Source organism: Eubalaena glacialis, chromosome 11 (genome assembly GCF_028564815.1).
Source record: "Eubalaena glacialis isolate mEubGla1 chromosome 11, mEubGla1.1.hap2.+ XY, whole genome shotgun sequence".
NCBI lineage: Eukaryota > Metazoa > Chordata > Mammalia > Artiodactyla > Balaenidae > Eubalaena > Eubalaena glacialis.
Genome location: NC_083726.1, coordinates 61,111,669 through 61,129,933, shown reverse-complemented (window position 1 = coordinate 61,129,933; position 18,265 = coordinate 61,111,669). Strand labels below are relative to the sequence as shown.

General features: G+C 41.0%; 1 protein-coding gene across 1 annotated transcript in view; it reads right to left on the bottom strand.

Moving 5' to 3' along the window:
- TESPA1 (thymocyte expressed, positive selection associated 1) overlaps nucleotides 1-15,684 on the bottom strand; it is a 32,023-nt gene extending 16,339 nt beyond the window's left edge. The window contains exons 1-7 of the mRNA XM_061205650.1: nucleotides 15,522-15,684; nucleotides 14,567-14,609; nucleotides 7,957-8,006; nucleotides 6,780-6,833; nucleotides 5,997-6,033; nucleotides 5,625-5,723; nucleotides 901-1,109 (exon numbers count right to left, since the gene is read on the bottom strand). Of these exons, the coding sequence (XP_061061633.1) occupies nucleotides 901-1,109; nucleotides 5,625-5,723; nucleotides 5,997-6,033; nucleotides 6,780-6,833; nucleotides 7,957-8,006; nucleotides 14,567-14,609; nucleotides 15,522-15,684 (655 nt within the window). The remainder of the gene's footprint in view (nucleotides 1-900; nucleotides 1,110-5,624; nucleotides 5,724-5,996; nucleotides 6,034-6,779; nucleotides 6,834-7,956; nucleotides 8,007-14,566; nucleotides 14,610-15,521) is intronic.
- Between the last annotated feature and the right edge of the window lie 2,581 nt (nucleotides 15,685-18,265).

Here is an 18,265-nt window from a genome sequence, read left to right as displayed (position 1 = left end):
TTTCTCTTGCCTAGCTACTGTTCTTCCAGAATTTAACAACTAATTATGTACTTGGCACATAAAATAAATTCAATAAATCATCCTCAATCTTTAGTGTGCAAAAGAATCATCCAAAGTGCTTGTGCAAATACTCCAACTCAAAATCCTTGTTCCAGCAGGTGGAGCTCAGAAGCGTAGTTTTACCAAGTTTTTAAGTTGAATCTGTTACAAAGAATCTGAAACAGCACTATCAGAAACACTATGTTGGGGGGCTGTAAAAGAATATAATTTGAAATATATTCTAACATATAGAATAAATTAGAGTCTTTTATCCCTCATCCAGGTAGAGAAGCCCTCTCATATCTTTCCTTAGTATGGAATTGGGACAACTTAAGTCATTGTTTCTCTAGATGTGGTCTGAGGATTGTACATAAGAATCATCGGCGTGCTTACTTAAAATAAATATTCCTGGGCCCTTCCTTCTCTGGAAGAAAAGCCTATGAACATGAATGTTTTATTAACTCCTGCACAATTTAACATAATTAACAGAACCACTGCCCTAAATGGAAATGATTTGAATGTAGTGGCTATAAATGAGGAACATTCAATAATTCCAACTGAGAAATAGAAAATGGGGACAAGATTTAAAGACATTGTTCCTATTTGATTCAGCTAAAAGAGAGAAGATCTAAAGAAAGTGATAGTGATATGAGGTCTCTTGAAGACAATTTCTTCAAGAGAGAGAAGCAGAACTCAAAGTTCTCTATCTTCACTGAAGACAGCACAGGAAGAAATAGACACAAGAGACAAAGGGTCTAGTGAAGCTAACCAAGAGAAAGTAGGATTTAGAACCACTGATCCCTGTTGTGAATGACTGGAGGCTGGGAGAGAAGTTGAGCATATATCTGTGGTAACACTCACTGGCCAGCATGAGGCACGGGTCTTCCATCTCAATCCTCCGCATCTGGGACTTCAGGAAGAGCTGGAAATCAATGCCTTTGGCCTGAGAGGGGGTGGTGAAAAATCGGGCAGGAATTCGAGAAGTGTCTTTGTGGTCCTCCTGGCCAAAGCCCAGACTGAAAAGGACATCTTCTGCATCTTCTTGCACCTTGTCCAGAATCTCTGAGATGCTGCAAAGAGGGGGTTTGGGTAAACAAGCAAAGCTTTGAGACACAGGGTAATCCAGAGTATCTAATAAAAGTGTCAGGAGACTGAGATACCTTTCTGGCCATTTCTCCATCTACCACTGTGACTGAGAAAAGCTTTCACTTCTCTGAATCTAAACTCTCTGTCTGAAACATGGGAATTACAATCTCGCCCTGGTTTAAAAATTGAACAAGATTCTGTCATGACTACTGTGATTACAGATGAATGAAAATTTGCTATGAGAGGGATCTGAAAAATCAAAAGCAGTCTAGATGCAAAGAAACCTTGCGGTTGTGTTATTAACCTGTCAGTTCCCACTTGCACATACTATGATACAGCTGGCTTTTGCCAAGCGCTTTGTAACTTGCTACCCAGCTTGTGCCAGTGGCTGTGTGGAACAACCAGGCAATGAGTGTGTAAGGAACATAAAACTCATTTTATTCTCACCCTGAGGATAAAATTTTATCTATGCAGGTATGCTCAAAACCTGATTTTGAGAAGTAGGCCCCTTTACAGCACAATTTCAGGACAGAAGTCCTGCATTACAGACCAAACACTTTCTCTCTGTCTCTGTCTGTCTGTCTCTGTCTCTGTCTCTCTCTCGGTATGGCACCAACATATGTCTACATCCAAAGCTTGGTAGCACCAAGCTGGGTGACACTAGAGCTCACCAACTATGTGTTCCAAACAACAATGTAGGTAGGGGAGCTGTGAATTATTTGAGGCTTTGACTAATCACTGTTACTCTCTTCAGAAAGGATGCTGGGCTTTTTGATCCAAATCGAGACCATCTTATTCAAGTAATAGCTGGATAATTGGAATCCCTGGATCTATTCTTGTGCATTCCTCCTAACTGCCAATTTTATCTTCATGATCCTAAGTTTCCTTATCTGAATTGTGGGCATAAGACTAGATCACCGAGGAGAGGGGACATCAAGGTGGCAGAGAAGGAAGATGCTGAGTTCACCCACCCCAACGAACAGATCAAAAATACATCTCCATGAGGAGCAATTCTCACTGAAAACACGTTGGAGACTGATACACTCCTACACAGCCAAGGCTGTAAAGCAAGATCTACACGGAATTGGGTAGGAAGAGAAGAAAAACAGTCAGGTCAGGACCTGCGTCCCTGCAAGGGGACACAGAGGAAGAGGGGGATTACATGGGCTCTGAGATCCTCTCTGGGGAGTGGGCGGTTCAAACCACAAATTGGGCACCCCAGCCCTAGGGTATGATGCTGGGCAGAGGAGTCCCATTAGCTGGCTTGAAAACCAGTGGGACTAACAGGAGGGCTGCAGGAACCCTAGACTCACCTCGCGAAGAGAGCGCACTCACTCGCTGACTCCCTGAGACAAGGAGGAGGAAGCAGATTGAAAGTGCCTTGTCTCTGGCCAGCTTCCTGCGACCCACACGGGGCACCCACTCTAGTCCCTCTTGCTCCATGGTGCAGCTCTCCACTAGGGTGAAGGCTGCCATTACTGAGAAGAGTGTGTAGTTGTGGGCGATGGAGCTGGCTTGGACCTGGCGCTACATCTGAATGGGGCGATGGCAGCCATTACTGGTGCTCCCAGCAGAGGCAGATGGAGAGCGGTCTGGAACTCTGACTCGTATGCCAGGACCGCTCCCCAATGGGCCCTTGCTTGCAATGGGCACCTGCCCCGGCCCTTCTTGCTCCAGCCCTGCCCCACTCTGGGGTGAAGGTACCAATGCTGGGATGCAGGAGAGCACACACTCAGAGAGAATGGAACCAGCTCAGACCTGACCCTCAGGAATTCTGCTCCAACAACTTAGGACACAATCTTGCCCCGGATAGGGTGCTGTGAGCCACTGAGCGCAGGATAAGCCCTGGCTCACACCAGGCTCTGGCTCTAGCCCCTCCATCTCCAGCCACAGCTTCCACTAAGGTGATAGCTGCCAGCACACCCCGGGGGGAAGAGGCGACTTGTGTCCACTTCAGACCCAGCTATAAAGCTATAATCATCAGAACAGTTTGGTACTGGCACAAAAACAGATATATAGATCAATGGAACAGAATAGAGAGCCCAGAAAAAAAACCATGCACTTATAGTGCATGATAAAGGAAGTAAGAGTATACAAGGGGGAAAAGACTGTCTCTTTAATAAGTGGTGCTGGGAAATTGGACAGCTACATGTAAAAGAATTAGAAAATTTTCTCACCCTGTATAAAAAAATTAAACTCAAAATGGGTAAACACTGTTCCATAAGAACAGAAGTCATAAAACTCCTAGAAGAAAACACAGGCAGAACACTCTTTGACATAAATTGTAGCAATATTTTTTGGATCTCTCTCATAAGGCAAAGGAAACAAAAGCTAAAATGGACAAGTGGCACTTAATTAAACTTAAAGCCTTTTGCACAGCAAAGGAAATCACTGATAGAATGAAAAGACAACTTACTAAATGGGAGAAAATATTTTCAAATGATATGACTGATAATGGGTTGATATCCAAAATGTATAAATAGCTCATACATCTCAATATCAAAAAACAAAGAATGTAATTAGAAAATGGGCAGAAGACCTCAATAGACATTTTCCCAAAGAAAACATACAGATGGCCAGTAGGCACATGAAAAGATGCTCAACATTGCTAATTATTAGAGAACTGAAAATCAAAACTACAATGAGTTATCACTTCACACCAGTCAGAATGGCCATCATCAAAAAGTCTAAGGGCTTCCCTGGTGGCACAGTGGTTAAGAATCAGCCTGCCAATGCAGGGTACATGCATTTGATCCCTGGTAGGGGAAGATCCCACATGCCGTGAAGCAACTAAGCCAGTGTGCCAAAACTACCGAGCCTGCACTCTAGAGCCCATGAGCCACAACTACTGAGCCCGCATGCTGCAACTACTGAAGCCCATGCGCCTAGAGCCTGTGCTCCACAACAAGAGAAGCCACTGCAATGAGAAGCCTGCACACTACAACGAAGAGTAGCCCCGCTCACCACAATTAGAGAAAGCCCACGTGCAGCAACGAAGACCCAACACAGCCAAAAATAAATTTAAAAAAAAAAGTCTACAAATAATAAGTGCTGGAGAGGGTGTGGAAAAAAGGGAACCCTCCTACACTGTTGGTGGGAATGTAAATTGGGCAGTCACTATGCAGAACAGTATGGAGGTTCCTCAAAAAAACTAAAAACAGAGTTACCATATGATCCAGCAATCCTACTCCTGGACACATATCCAGAAAAGATGAAAACTCTAATTCGAAAAGATACATTCACCCCATTGTTCATAGCAGCACTATTTACAATAGCCAAGACACGGAAGCAACTTAAATGTCCATCAACAGATGAATGGATAAAGAAAATGTGGTATATATATACAATGGAATATTACTCAGCCATAAAAAAGAATGAACTAATGCCATTTGCAGCAACATGAATAAATCTAGAAATTATCATACTAAGTGAAGTAAGTCAGACAGAGACAGATAACATATGATATCACTTATATGTGGAATCTAAAAAAATGATTCCAATAAACTTATTTACAAAACAGAAATAGACTCACAGACATAGAAAACAAACTTAAGGTTACCAAAGGCGATAGCAGAGGATGGGGAGAGATAAATTAGGGGTTTGCAATTAACACATATACACTACTATATATAAAACAGTAAACAATAAGGACCTACTATATAGCACAGGGAACTATACTCAATATCTTGCAATAACCTATAATGGGAAAGAATCTGAAAAAGAATATATATATATATCTATCTATATATATATATCTGAATCACTTTGCTGTACACCTGAAGCATTGTAAATCAAATATACTTCGAAAAAAATTTTTAATGCAGATATTTGAGTCTCATCTCCAGAGATTCTGTGTTAACTGAACTGGAGTGTTGCCAGGGCTAAGGTTCAGTAAAGACAAATCACTAAAGATAGTTAATAGCTAATAAGGTCTCAAATTCAAACTTTGACTCCAAATTCCAAACAATTTTTATTATAGCACACTAGTTTTCATCACTTTCCATCTTGTTTTAAAGTTATTTGTGTGTGTATTTTGTTCACCCTATAGGCTTGGTGGGCTCCTGGGGGCAAACTCTTTGTCTGCTTCATCTTCAAATTCCAGACAGTCATTGCCTGGCCTGCATTTGGGGGTACAAAATTATCTGAATCAATATTTTATTGCCTCAATCAACCAATCAATCAATCAATTAATATATTTATTGATTGTTTACTGAGTACTTATAAGTCCAGGAACTGTGATGGTACCAGTACTACACCTCCTGGGGTACAAGGTTCAGGGGAGGAGACACCTGTATTTTACACACAGCATCCAGCTCTGAGCAGTAGATTCCTCTGCATCCCTACTATTCTTGAAGCAAATATTGTTATGCTTGTCAAGTATGTGACTACATACTACATTTTTCTATATCCCAGAAAAAAACTGGCAATGGTTCTTAGTTCCATTCTCTTCTACCTCTCATCTTCCCCGCCCTTACACCCCTGCCAAACTTGGCACCTACCTTGAACTAGTCTTGTTGGTCCCACCAGTCATGCTGCTGGAAGCCAAACTGCAGCCAAGATCCAGTAGCTGCCCAGGCCGGGCTGTCTCCAGGAAACTCCTGCAGGGATCAACGCTGAAGTCATACTAATCTTGTAAGCAGTCTGCACCCTGGTTCCTAGACATGCCCTACTGGGCATTGTCACTCCCTGCTGGGTACCTTTGAACCATCTACTGTAAAAACTCAATCTATGGTCTCATTCCTAGTTGGAAATCTCACACTCTATTGTGAATCTTCAGCTCTTTGTTTTTAATTTCTTGGACTCTGACACTCACCCCAGTTCAGTAGGTCCTGAAGAAGACATCGTTCAGCCTGGCTCAGCCGAATACTTACCTGGAGAAGAGTTTGCTGTTGGCGGCCAACAGTGTGGCTGGACAAGGAACAGAAAGGCAAAGAAAAAGTTAGAAGGGAAAATGCAAATCACCTAAGCTGCCCCTCCGAGCTTAAAACTCAGCCCCCTCTGTTCCCCTCTGCCACTACTATAGGCCCCTGAATTCCATGAACTCTGTTCTTTATATAAGTATCTGAAGATTATCAAACACAGACTTGGACAAATATAGCAGAGAAAAACTGGCCCCGAGCCTCTGAACTTCTGAACCATGCCTGGTGTCCAGACAAGAGTTTCTCTGTCCTGAGGAGGACAGAGTCATTCAGGCCCCCAGGCTAGTGTTCCTGCCTCACCACTTTGAGTCTCTATGGGTCCCAGAAGACACTGGTAGGTTGCGGTACCTCCATCCTTTATCCCAGCCCTTATTTTCCTCCAATGGAGTCTCTCTCTTACACCCAGTACTCAGGCTGCCTGGGGCTTCCTATACAGAAAACCATCTCAAAGATGTCTGGGCAGCCACGTTTATGGTGATTTTATATATTCAGGGGCCGAAGGAAAGCTCCAATGATGGACCAGTAGATGTCTTGATAGGCTGGTGAGGAAGTATTTCTGGGCATGTGACACTTTCTGAGTTTTCCATTAGATCATATGAGATTGCTCTTTCCCTGCAGATAAGACCCCAGGGATGGGCTGCTTCTTTCTGCAGTTCTCCCCTTCCATTCTATCCTTAATTCATCCAGTGGATAGCCTCTTCCTCAATCCCAACCTCAGAGAGCTGTGCCACTTACCTTCTGCTCCGAGGGTCAAGTCATCTTCAAAGCTGGTTCCATGGCTGGGGCACCCTGTCAAATAATAAGGCAAAGGCTGCAGAAAATCAGGCTTGGACTCACACACACACGCACACACACAATCACACATTTGTATACACATCTACAACCACACAATTACATCATACATCCACATGTTTGAAAAACTACCCCAGCCATACATATACTACCTCAGAAATCACATTCATATTTTAATTTAAAAAATCGTGTAGGGCTTCCCTGGTGGCGCAGTGGTTGAGAGTCTGCCTGCTAATGCAGGGGACACGGGTTCGAGCCCTGGTCTGGGAGGATCCCACATGCCACGGAGCGACTGGGCCCGTGAGCCACAACTGCTGAGCCTGCGTGTCTGTAGCCTGTGCTCCGCAACAAGAGAGGCCACAACAGTGAGAGGCCCGTGCACTGCGATGAAGAGTGGCCCCCGCTCGCCACAACTAGAGAAAGCCCTCACACAGGAACGAAGACCCAACACAGCCAAAAATAAATAAATAAATAAATAAAATTAAAAAAAAAAAAAAAAAAAATCGTGTAAAAACTCACCTATAATTAACCTGTCCCCTATATCACATAGTCATGTACACAATCCTCTGCCAAAGAATTGGCACATGGGGGTATGCACTCACACATAAACATACATACATAGGCACACATATTTTACTTTATTTTGAATTTTTGAATTTTATTTTATTTATTTTTTTATACAGCAGGTTCTTTTTAGTTATCCATTTTATACATATTAGTGTATCTATGTCAATCCCAATCTCCCAATTCATCCCACCACCACCCCCCCATCACTTTTCCCCCTTGGTGTCCATACGTTTGTTCTCTACATAGACACACATATTTTATAAAGCTCGTTTTCCATAGCAGTGGTTGTTAGCTGAGCAGCCACTAACAGAAGATAACCTTTGAGGATTAGTCAGCCTGTGGGCTCTGACCCAACACTTACTCTATCTTCTGGGCCTCCTGGACTGTCTTATGACCACTAATAGGTGTTCTGTAGGCAGTGAAAAGATAGCATCTTACGCACGCATACACATGTGCATGTACACACACACACACACACACACACACACACACACAGCCGTGTAGCTGCCTAAGGTAGAGGAACAAGAGGAGAAAGAACAGAGCCTCTACTTACCGTTGTGGATCGGCTGTCCTGCTTCCTCAAAAAACCCTTCTTCAAAGTATCTAAAAACCAAAAAGAATCTCATAGATTTAAATCACTACATTTTCGAAAGGGCTTTTCTTCAAATATTTCCCACAAGTTCACGTAATTTTCCAATGAGGGTCAGTAGTATTTAAATTGCTTTTATGTTGAAGAAAATGGAGAGTGATGATTTGACGGACAAATCCATAGAGGTAGTCAGAAGGTGCTGTATTTTATTTAATTAATTTATTTATTTATTTTTTGTTCATCACATTTATTCATTTTCATCCTAATTAATAATAAATAGAATTAGTTAAAGCAGGAATAATGGATTTGAGATTTGTTAGATAATGGATTTGAGAGGTGTTAGGGATCTTGCCAACACACAGACACACACCACAATCTCTTACATAAAATAATTTTACATCCCAAGGAAATTATCAGTATGATACACACACATATATATGTATATACATAAAACTTCATAAACTGCCATGGTGCTGTATTTTAGATTGTGCTGCCATTGTGCTGATAACAGTGTCCCAAGTCAGTTTAGCAATGATTCTTCAGTAGCTAGGAAATAGGAAAGATACGGAAGCAAAACTGGAGAAATATATTCACAGAAGCAGGGGTCTGGGTGCCATAAACTTTCCATCACAAATACAAATATTGAAACCAAGAAAAAACTTTTAGGAGGTCATCTTATCTACCTACACCTCCTTCCTTTTCTCTGAGCCCCGTTCTTGCTGAATATCACGTCTTTCAGGAAGCAGCAGGAACCGCATCTTGGTTAGAGATTACATTTCTACATTTTGTGATATGGGCTTATCAAACATTTACTGTCTCCACAGGAAGAACAATCGGAATTCAGCATACATGGTAGTGAGAAACAACTTAAATGAGGAAGAAATTCGCTGTCTCAAACGGGTGATTGAAGTTGTCTGTGAAAAAGCTTTGAACAGGGACCAGAGCACCTGGATTCCAGTCCTGGCTCCTGGCTGCTGCTATGTTCCCTATTATTAAGTAAGGGGATTTAGATGCCTAGATATTATCATTATCTAAGTTCACTTCAAACACTGACGTGTTGTGAGTTTTATAGTTGGCTTTCCTGAAAGTTTTAAAAATGGAAGTTGCGCATGATGCTTTGAATGTAATCTCAAATGGAGGCTGGAATAAAGAAGAGTTGTTCAAGTGAGTTAACAGGGAAACTGACTGGAGAGCATCCATTGGAGCTGGTCTTAAACAAGTCTTCTCCTTTTTCAGTCTCCAGAGATCCAGGCACCTCTCAGGCTATTGGAGTATCAGTTCACAAAATGTTTAATAATGAAAATGGGCTTACAGACTCAACATCTGTAGAACGAGCTGTGTTTAATTTTACAAAATAAATCCTTACATATATAGACATCTTTTGCTGGTACTTTCCTTTCAATAGTGAAAAAGTCAACAATATTGTCTAAAATCTGGATTTTTACAGGTCCTCATGAGAAAAACTGTACATCAATATATGCTATAAAATGTGGAATGATACTCAAGGTAATTAAGAATGGGTAACTCTAATAAACACAACTAGAACTACAAATACATACTTCTCTTCCTAATATATAATTACATAAAGATATATATTATAATACTACAAACGTGTTAGTATATATAACATTGCAAATATTAGTATAAATTAATATTTCCTATTACTATTAAAACACACTACGATAACAATATAGTCAACTACTAGAATGCTGAGATCTACTGTTGCATTTAATGCTTGTGCTGTAGCTACACAGTAATGCAACTACTAAAGCCTACAATTACTATAACTACAATAAAACACACTACTGTTACACTTCTAGGTATGCAATCAATGGAAATGCCTGTATACGTTCACCAAAAGAAATAATGTTTACAATAACTCAGAATCGGCAGACCCTCAAATCTCTAGTTACTATAAAATGGATAAATTGCATGATCAATAGACAATGCTACACAACAATGGAAAAGAATGAGCTACTGCTGGATGCAAACACATGGATGAACATCACAAACATAATGCCGAACAAAAAAAAGACACATAAAACAGTGCATATTGTATGATTCTATTTATATAAAGTTTAAAAAGTACAAAATTTATCTTTGATGCTACAAGTCAGGGTATTGGTTACCCTTGGAAGCAGGGCAGTGAACAGAAGGGGACAGAAGGAGCTTCTGGAGTGCTAGTGATGTTCTATTTCAGATTTCATCACTATATTCCCTTTGAGAAAATTCATTGAACCATATATTTAAGACTCGTTTATTTTTCAGTAAATACTTTATACTTCAACACAATTTATATTGCTATTATTTTATATTTATATTTATATGTATATTTATATGTATACATTTATATGTATATTTATATACAGCTTTATTTAGGTATAATTGATAAACAAGGAACTGCACGTATTTAATGTGTGCAACTTGATGAGCTTGGACATATGTAAACACTTGTGATACCATCCATCACCAATCGAACTAACAGACACATCCAACAACTCCCAGAGTATCCTTGTTTCCCTTTGATTTTTTTTTTTTTGAGGTAAGAACACTTAATATGAGATTTACCCTCTTAACAAATTTTGAAGTGCACAATACCATATTGTTAGCTATAGGCACTATGTTGTACAGCAGGTCGCTAGAATTTATTCATCTAGCATAGCTGAAATTTACATCCATTGAGTTGCACTACAATTTATATTAAAAAGAAAAATGCTAGTGATATGTATGCTATACTTCAATAAAATTTACATTAAAAAATACCACTGATAAAATTCCTTATTTGCCCAAAGCAAAATTTAGTAACACAATATTTGTTGGGTGTGCATCCTTCATTTCTATTTTCTAGCTGTGCCCTAGCAGGCATGTCCATAGTCTCTATATGAGGACCAGCTCAGGCTGACCCTTGTGATGGTATGCTTTTCTATGTGTATGTGGAATACACCACAGAAGTATGGACATAGGCCTGGATCTGTTGATCCATGCTCAGCTCCTCTGAGCATGATGGTCTGAAATTTCATGTCCCTCATCCAAGTCCCAGGCCTTTCATGAGTTATTGCTTAGAACATAAAATCAATGACTAGAGACTAGATCCATAGCTGCTCCTCTCCACATTTGCACTGAAAGGTTCCTTAGCATCATTTCAAGTCTGACATAGAAGAGCCAAGCTACTGCTCTTCCTGTATACCCAATTCATAAACAAAGAGTAGGGAGGAGGATTGGACTGTGAGAAGAAGCATGTGGCTATTTTTAGCTTCTTCCAGCAATTTCCATAGATTCTGCCTGCAGAGACTGATGTAATAAAAATTCATTTTAAGGCAGGACAGAAATTTAAACAAATTTTTTTTTCTGCCCATTTTGGCCTCCTTCCTCCCCTCTGGTGTGCATTGTACACCTGCATTATGCATTAACCAGACCTCTGCAATGGCAGAAATACCTGCTCAACCATAGAGATCAATTTTTCTTCTTCTGGCACCAGCCATGTAATGCCCTAGATGATAATATTTCTTTCTCAATTCTATGTATGGGGTCGTGATGACCCACCTCTCGCCTTGTACGTGCAGACATCTTTGGTGAACTTTATGTACAATTCCAATATGTCATTTCCCTTAAAGATAGTGACTGGTGCAGAACAGACTGGTCAGATGACCTGGGGAGATACAGGGCAGCACCTAATAGAAGTGCTTAGCTTCAATACTTACTTATGACCTATTAACGTTACTAGCTATATTACTTGTAATCTTATTTTACAAGATTATATTTTCTTGCATTACCGTATGTGTGACTGAGCCTCAGATCAAATTAATGATGATTAGGCGACTTGAAATGATTGATCAAATATGTAGTTCTATAAGATCAATGATAGTGATAGTGTAAGTCTAGATATAGGAAGAAACAGCAAGGGGAAACAATTTCCTGGACCATAACAGACCAGTAAGACAGGTGGTCCAGAGGCTTTTGGCTACTGTTAACAAGGCCTAATCCAGTAATAGCATATTAAGTGGCCTATCAAAGAAATCCTCACCTGACCTGGGAATAAGCATTCCTAGTGCCATGGGACAAACTGGTCATTAAATGCCTCTCAAAGCTTGGTCGAAATTAAGACTGAAAGGGAAGGGATTGCAAAATGAAGAATGTTGCCCACCATCCAGTTCTACAAGAATCAAGTCATTAGCCACTGCAATCGCTGACCTACAATACACCTTGAAGGAATTTCAGGGCAAAAATCAGGAGAAGGCACTTTTGTGCTCTGGGAAAACTGACAGAACTGGCCCTCAGATAGTTAGATATTTTCAGGAGAAGTTTTACTCCCATTCCTTCCTAACTTTCTTCCTTCCTAGAGGTAACCACTGACCTGAAGTTGATATGTATCATATCTGGACACACTTTTCTGATAAATAAAAGGATACAGATAGATGCCAGGTAAATAGATAGATGGACTTATTTTGTGAAATTTTAAAGTAGCATAAAGCTCACCTTTATAAACTTCATGTAGGGGAGCAAAATTTGCCACCCTGAAATGTCTCTTTGGCATGTGGATTATTTCAAGCTGAAAACAACCAAGGCTCAAAAGACTCAGGAAGAAACTTTGACCTTCTCCCTTATCTGCCTAAAGAATTTGGATAGAGGGACGGTAACAGGAATAGAGATCTCACTAGAGAATATGAACTAGGTGTGTTGGAAATCAGAGTCTGCTCGGTATCCCATTGTCTTTACATAGTCCAGTAAATATTTGTTTACCAAACATTTGCTTTTTCATCTCCATGTGAATTGCCTTCCTCCCCTTTGAAGTCCCAAACCACTATCCCCAAAATCATCTTTTGTCTTTAGCTGAGGATGGTATTTAAGGTGAGGGTTTCACCATTTTGGTGAGTTACTCAGTTCTCCGGGGTGTCTCCCATGTATACATGTTATTAAACTTTTGTTTGATTTTCTCCTGTTAATCTGTCTCATGTCAATTTAATTCTCAGATTAAAGAATTAAAGAAGAACCTAGAAAGAAGGGTAGAGGAAAATTCTTTCCTCCCTGACACCACTCACATATTACTACAGAGTATAAAGCACTTGTACACATATATCATTTAAATCTCACACGAATCTTTTGGAACTTTATTATTCTAGCTCTCCACTTTACAGAAGACGAGTTTGAGATAGAATTTCAGTTGTCTGCTTACAGCTGGTTATACAGATGGTTAGCACAAGAATTAGGCTCAAATCTTGGAGCCTTTCCACTCACCAGACTACTTTTTCATCATAAATTTTGGTTCAGGGTTTATCTTGGTAGAATATAGGTGGGAAAAGTGATTTCTGGAATTTACAATCTTGTATTTCTGGGAATTTATTCTTTTCAACTAGAATGTAGTATGTTTGCGGTCAAGGAGCATATTTTAAACTACTTGGCACCCCTCTAGGCCATTTAGACAATCAGACAGTTAGCAAACGCACAGTTAATAATAATTATCGACTTGAATTGATAAGACTGAAGAATAGTTAATGGGATAAAGACAGTAACTGAGCCCACTGGTTCTCCTGTACGTATCTGGAGAAGCATTTTAAATCCTGGGACAGTTCTCACACACCCAAACCTGCAAACATTACCACCATCCATTTACTTCCCTATATTTTGATTACCCTTAATTGACTTTGCAATTCCGAACCAGATTATGACAATAAAGACAACATGTTTTGTAAACAACAAAAACACAAAATAAATTCTTCCTGGCCTTACCTCCCAGGGCAGAGTTAAAATAAACAACCTTGGATTCTGCAGTGCTATTTATTTCCTACCAAATAAGCCAGGATGGGTTTATTCATATGTTAATAAACAAGTTTAGATGAAAGGCTATATAAAGCTTGAAACATTTCTGAAGAGGAAATAAAGAGTAGGCAGGAGTGATAAGTTCTGAGAATTCATTATCACACAAATGATCACACTTAAATAGGTCACAGAAGCTTTCCCTCTGTGTCTGGGTAGACTGAACCTAAAATGGTACAGGCAGAGGGGGTGTAGGGTTTCCAATTTTAAAGTGTTTCTCAGGAAAGAGATACTACATTTTGCCTTGAAGTACCTGCTCCAATTCATCACTGCTTTGAATAGCTGGGGTAAACCCTTAGCCCCTCTTCCTGTGTTCTGCAGTAGAAATAAACAACATAATGATTCATAAGGAAGAAGTACTCTGACCATAAGAACAATTAGGTTTCTAACTCCTCTTTTGTTACACAGTGTAAAACTCCAGTCTGAAGGGAAAAGCAATGGAACAGGGATCTGGAATTTAGCCCAGCTCTTCCCTAAGGCTACGCATTTCCATCCTTCTTAGTTTTAGACCAGGTCCAGCCTGTACTTCCAGATCCTCACCCTAACTTAGTCTCAGCCCAGAGACGCACTTGATTCATAGCCCCAATCCCCACACTCACCCCAAATTTTTACAATCCCCTCTCCCTTATTTCAACCTCACTTCTAATCATTACGCCCAATTAAAATTCATGTCCCTGCTCTCTGAGTTCTCAAGAGTCAGAGCCTGTTAGCACACCCGACCATCAACCACGCTCAGTCCAGCTGCCTCACCAGCACTTACCCACAATCCTGCAGCCAGTCTTCAATCTTGTTGATTGGATTCCCTAGAAAAGCCAGACATCAGATCACCGTGGAAACTGAAGGAAATCAGACTTCCTCCCTGAAATTCACCCCATTCCACAAACTTATCATTATATAAGCCACCTCATGACTCTTTTTTCTTCCCATAAAACTTTTCTTTAAGATAAAAGAGGAATATACCGGTGTATAAAAATAGTGGATATTTCTTCTCTCTCTGCCTCTGTGCCCCCTTTCTCCCAGAAACTTGGAAAATACCCCAAGGTTTGGGAACAGGAATAGATCCTTCTCTTTAAAAAAAAAAAGGAAAAGAAAAAAGAAAAAGCACAATTTTGCGTTTGCGCTTTTTGTTTCCTACCAAATAAGCGAGGGTAGGTTCACTTACATAAGATTTATTTTTTAATTTATTTTTTACTTTTTACTCTTATGTCTGTAGTGTCATTGGAACCTAAAAGAAGCTCTGAGAGGCATGTGGAAAAGGTACTATTACTATTTCAGGTACTAACACTTCAATTAGACAAGCATGTCCTAGAGCGGTGAGCGACTTGCCAAAGGTCACGTCACACAGCTGAGTTGCAGCCAGAGTCCAGGCACCCAGATTGCGTGTAACCTTGTTACACAGACAACACAGAAACACTCCAAACATTCATAGAGAATCCTGGCCTCGGATCCTCACAGATAGCTGCTCAGGACGAGACAAAAGTGTGCCTCGTCCTTTTTCCCAATCGTACGCTGTTTCCTTCTCACATAATTCACGCCTCATATTACTTTACTCATCTTCCCTTAAACTCATTTAACCCAGTCAAAATAAGCCTCGTGGGAGGGGGGTCTAGCCTAAACCCAGGACCTGCTGCCCGCACTGCAGACCTGGGCATCTGGCATGTTTTCCATATCACAAGACAACGTGCAAGTCTGTTTGATGTCTAATGGCCTCTTACCTTCCTGGAAAACATCATCCAGGCCAGAAGGCTCGGGATCTGGGACACCCTGCAGGGCTGCGGCGGCCTCCTCTTCCAGGACCTGGGTCTGCCAGTGGCGGCTCTGTCGGAGCCAGGCCCGTCGCCTCTCCCAGGACGTGGGGCTCAGCACAGAGCCCTCCATGGCGCTGGTTCAGACTTCAGGGCCTCCCGCCACAGGGATGCTGTCCTGAGAGTTGGAACACAGTGATGCTCTGTCATCCTCTGGTCAGTAATCACCACTCCCAGGGCTGTCCCCACATCTTCCCACCTCTGCAGAAAGGAGCGTAACCCTCTGCCCATTCCGGAGGAGGGAGGAGATGTCTGGTTCTTCCTCCATCTTCCAACGAAAGGGATGCTCTGAGCAATCTAAACACCAGGTCTTCCAAGTTTGGAAACTGGAAATATCATATGATGTAAGGGACACTGAGAAAGCGCTGCTACTTCTCATGATAGGTAAAATGCTGTATTAGAAAACATTTTCTTTAGTTCTTAAGAATTTTATCTCCCAGAATCTTCCATTGTAATTAAAATATCTTTAAATTTGCAATGTGTAAATTTCACTTTCTTTGATCCTCATAAAGATATATGAAGTCTCAGATCTCAAAGGTTAAACGGATTTTCTAAGGTCTCACAACCGGGATGTCAGTCTAACTACAGTCATTCTGGGCTTGTTTTGTTTTGTTTCTTATTTAGCATAGGATTTCTCTGGGAGCGGTAGGGATGAGGGTGGGGAGAATCCCATAATAAAAACAACAAGGAGACATTGCCTGAAGCAATTAGCAGTTACCACTTTCAGGATCATCACTTTCTAATTTGTCAGCTTGGGCTTCTCCATGGCTCTGAGTTAATTGTCCAGTTCATCAGTGTGCTAATATTTCATTTAACACTGCCTAATCCACACCTCTGTATTCTTCCAAGAGATACATTCTGATGGCACGAAGCACTTATTCAAAGAGGAAGACAGAGAGGATGAATCATTCGATTGTCCAAATAGAGCTTAAAAAGACTTGAGGCTAATGTACAGTCATTGTACAGGCTTATACTCTGTCCTCCTGCCTCTTCCACACCAGCTGCACTCACAATCCCCACAGTGAACAGGTGGAGATGGGACCAGCCCTTGTCACTGGAGCTGCCATAAACGCTTCATCCTCATGGCTACACCTTTAACTGATGGAGTAAGGAAAAATAAAAGGGGGAAATAAATAAGAAGAGTGCCAGTTTCCAGAGACTTCTGCTTCTCAAACACTTAAAAACAAAATCATCAGTGAAGCATTCAACGATTTAGGCACTAAAATACTAATTTTTGAAAAGAAAGTCCTGAACATAAAATGCATTCCTAGGGCAATAAAATTGTTTTGGATGTTTCTGCTTGTTACAGACAAAACATAGCCAGAGAAAAATAGTACATAATTACTGCTGTCTGATCTAAATTCTTTTACTTCAGGTCCAGCCTAAGGCATGTCTCTCCCCCAAAGAGAGACAGCAGTTGGCACTATGAAACTTTATTAACCCTGGACACCCGGCCCTTTCTCCACTGCCTGTGCCTTTGAGGGGAAATTAAACTGAATGAAGTCTGTGGTGCATAGTGAAGCCACAAAGAGGGGTAGCAGAGAGAATTTGTTGTCCTTTGGCCAGAGCTGTTATGAGGTGATAAAATGAGGACGAAACTGCCACTATAAAGAATTTAGGGAAAGAGTCTAAAAAGCCTTGTTAGTGTGCATTTACCTAGTCTTGCACCTCCATCCAAAATATTTAATAGGTTGGTGTCAGTCAGTCCAGGGAAGAAAATATCAAAGGCTGACTTGCCTATTGTCTTTAATTTCCAGAGCAAATGAATCTCACCTAAATCACAAGAAAGCTTCAGGTCACAAGAAGAACTAATTTGGTGATCAGGGGAATTTAAAAGGAATTCAGGAATTCAGGAAGGAAGGAAGGGAGGGAGGGAGGGAAGAAGGCAGGAAGAAGGGAAGGAAGGAGGAAAGGAAGGAGGGGAGGAAGGAGAAAAAGAAGGAAAGAAGGAACCTTTAACTCCCACACTTTATTCTGCCACTTACTAATGGTATAGCCTTGGCAAATTCAATCCCTTTCTCTGGGCTCAGTTTCTCAATGAGGATGTTATAGCCTAGCACAGTGTCAGAATCTCACTAATTGAGATGAGTGATGGAGGCCTCTACTTTGGTTTCAGCATCCTCTGTGATGCGAATCTATCCCACACTCCTCCTACATCTTTGAAAATACGTCAGACTCATACAGGCTCATTTCCCCTCTGCCCCCTGAAAATGCTTATCCCCCGCTCAACCCTAGGCTTTCCCCATGTTTTTCCCCTCCCTCTTCTTCCCTCTCAGCCTTTGGCACACTTAACCTGAAAGTCCAACTCTTAACCAATTTCTCCGTGAAGCCAGGCCTGGCTTCCACAGCCTCCAAATGATAGTCACTTCCACTGAGCTCCTTCCCTGCTTGATTTTCTTCTTCATTGTTCTTATCACTAACATACTTTATGTTTTATTTGTTAATCCAATTTATTGTTTATTCTTCTGATTAAAATAGAAGCTCCACAAGGACAGAGATTTTTGTCTGGGTTGTTCACTGCTATGTCCCTGATGCCTAAAACAGAACCTAACTGATTTTCCCCAATCTCTGCCACACGTGGGTTATAGAGAGCTGTTCACAGGGCATTATGTGGGAACACTATAAGTACAGCAGTTATTTGGAGGCCGGGAGAA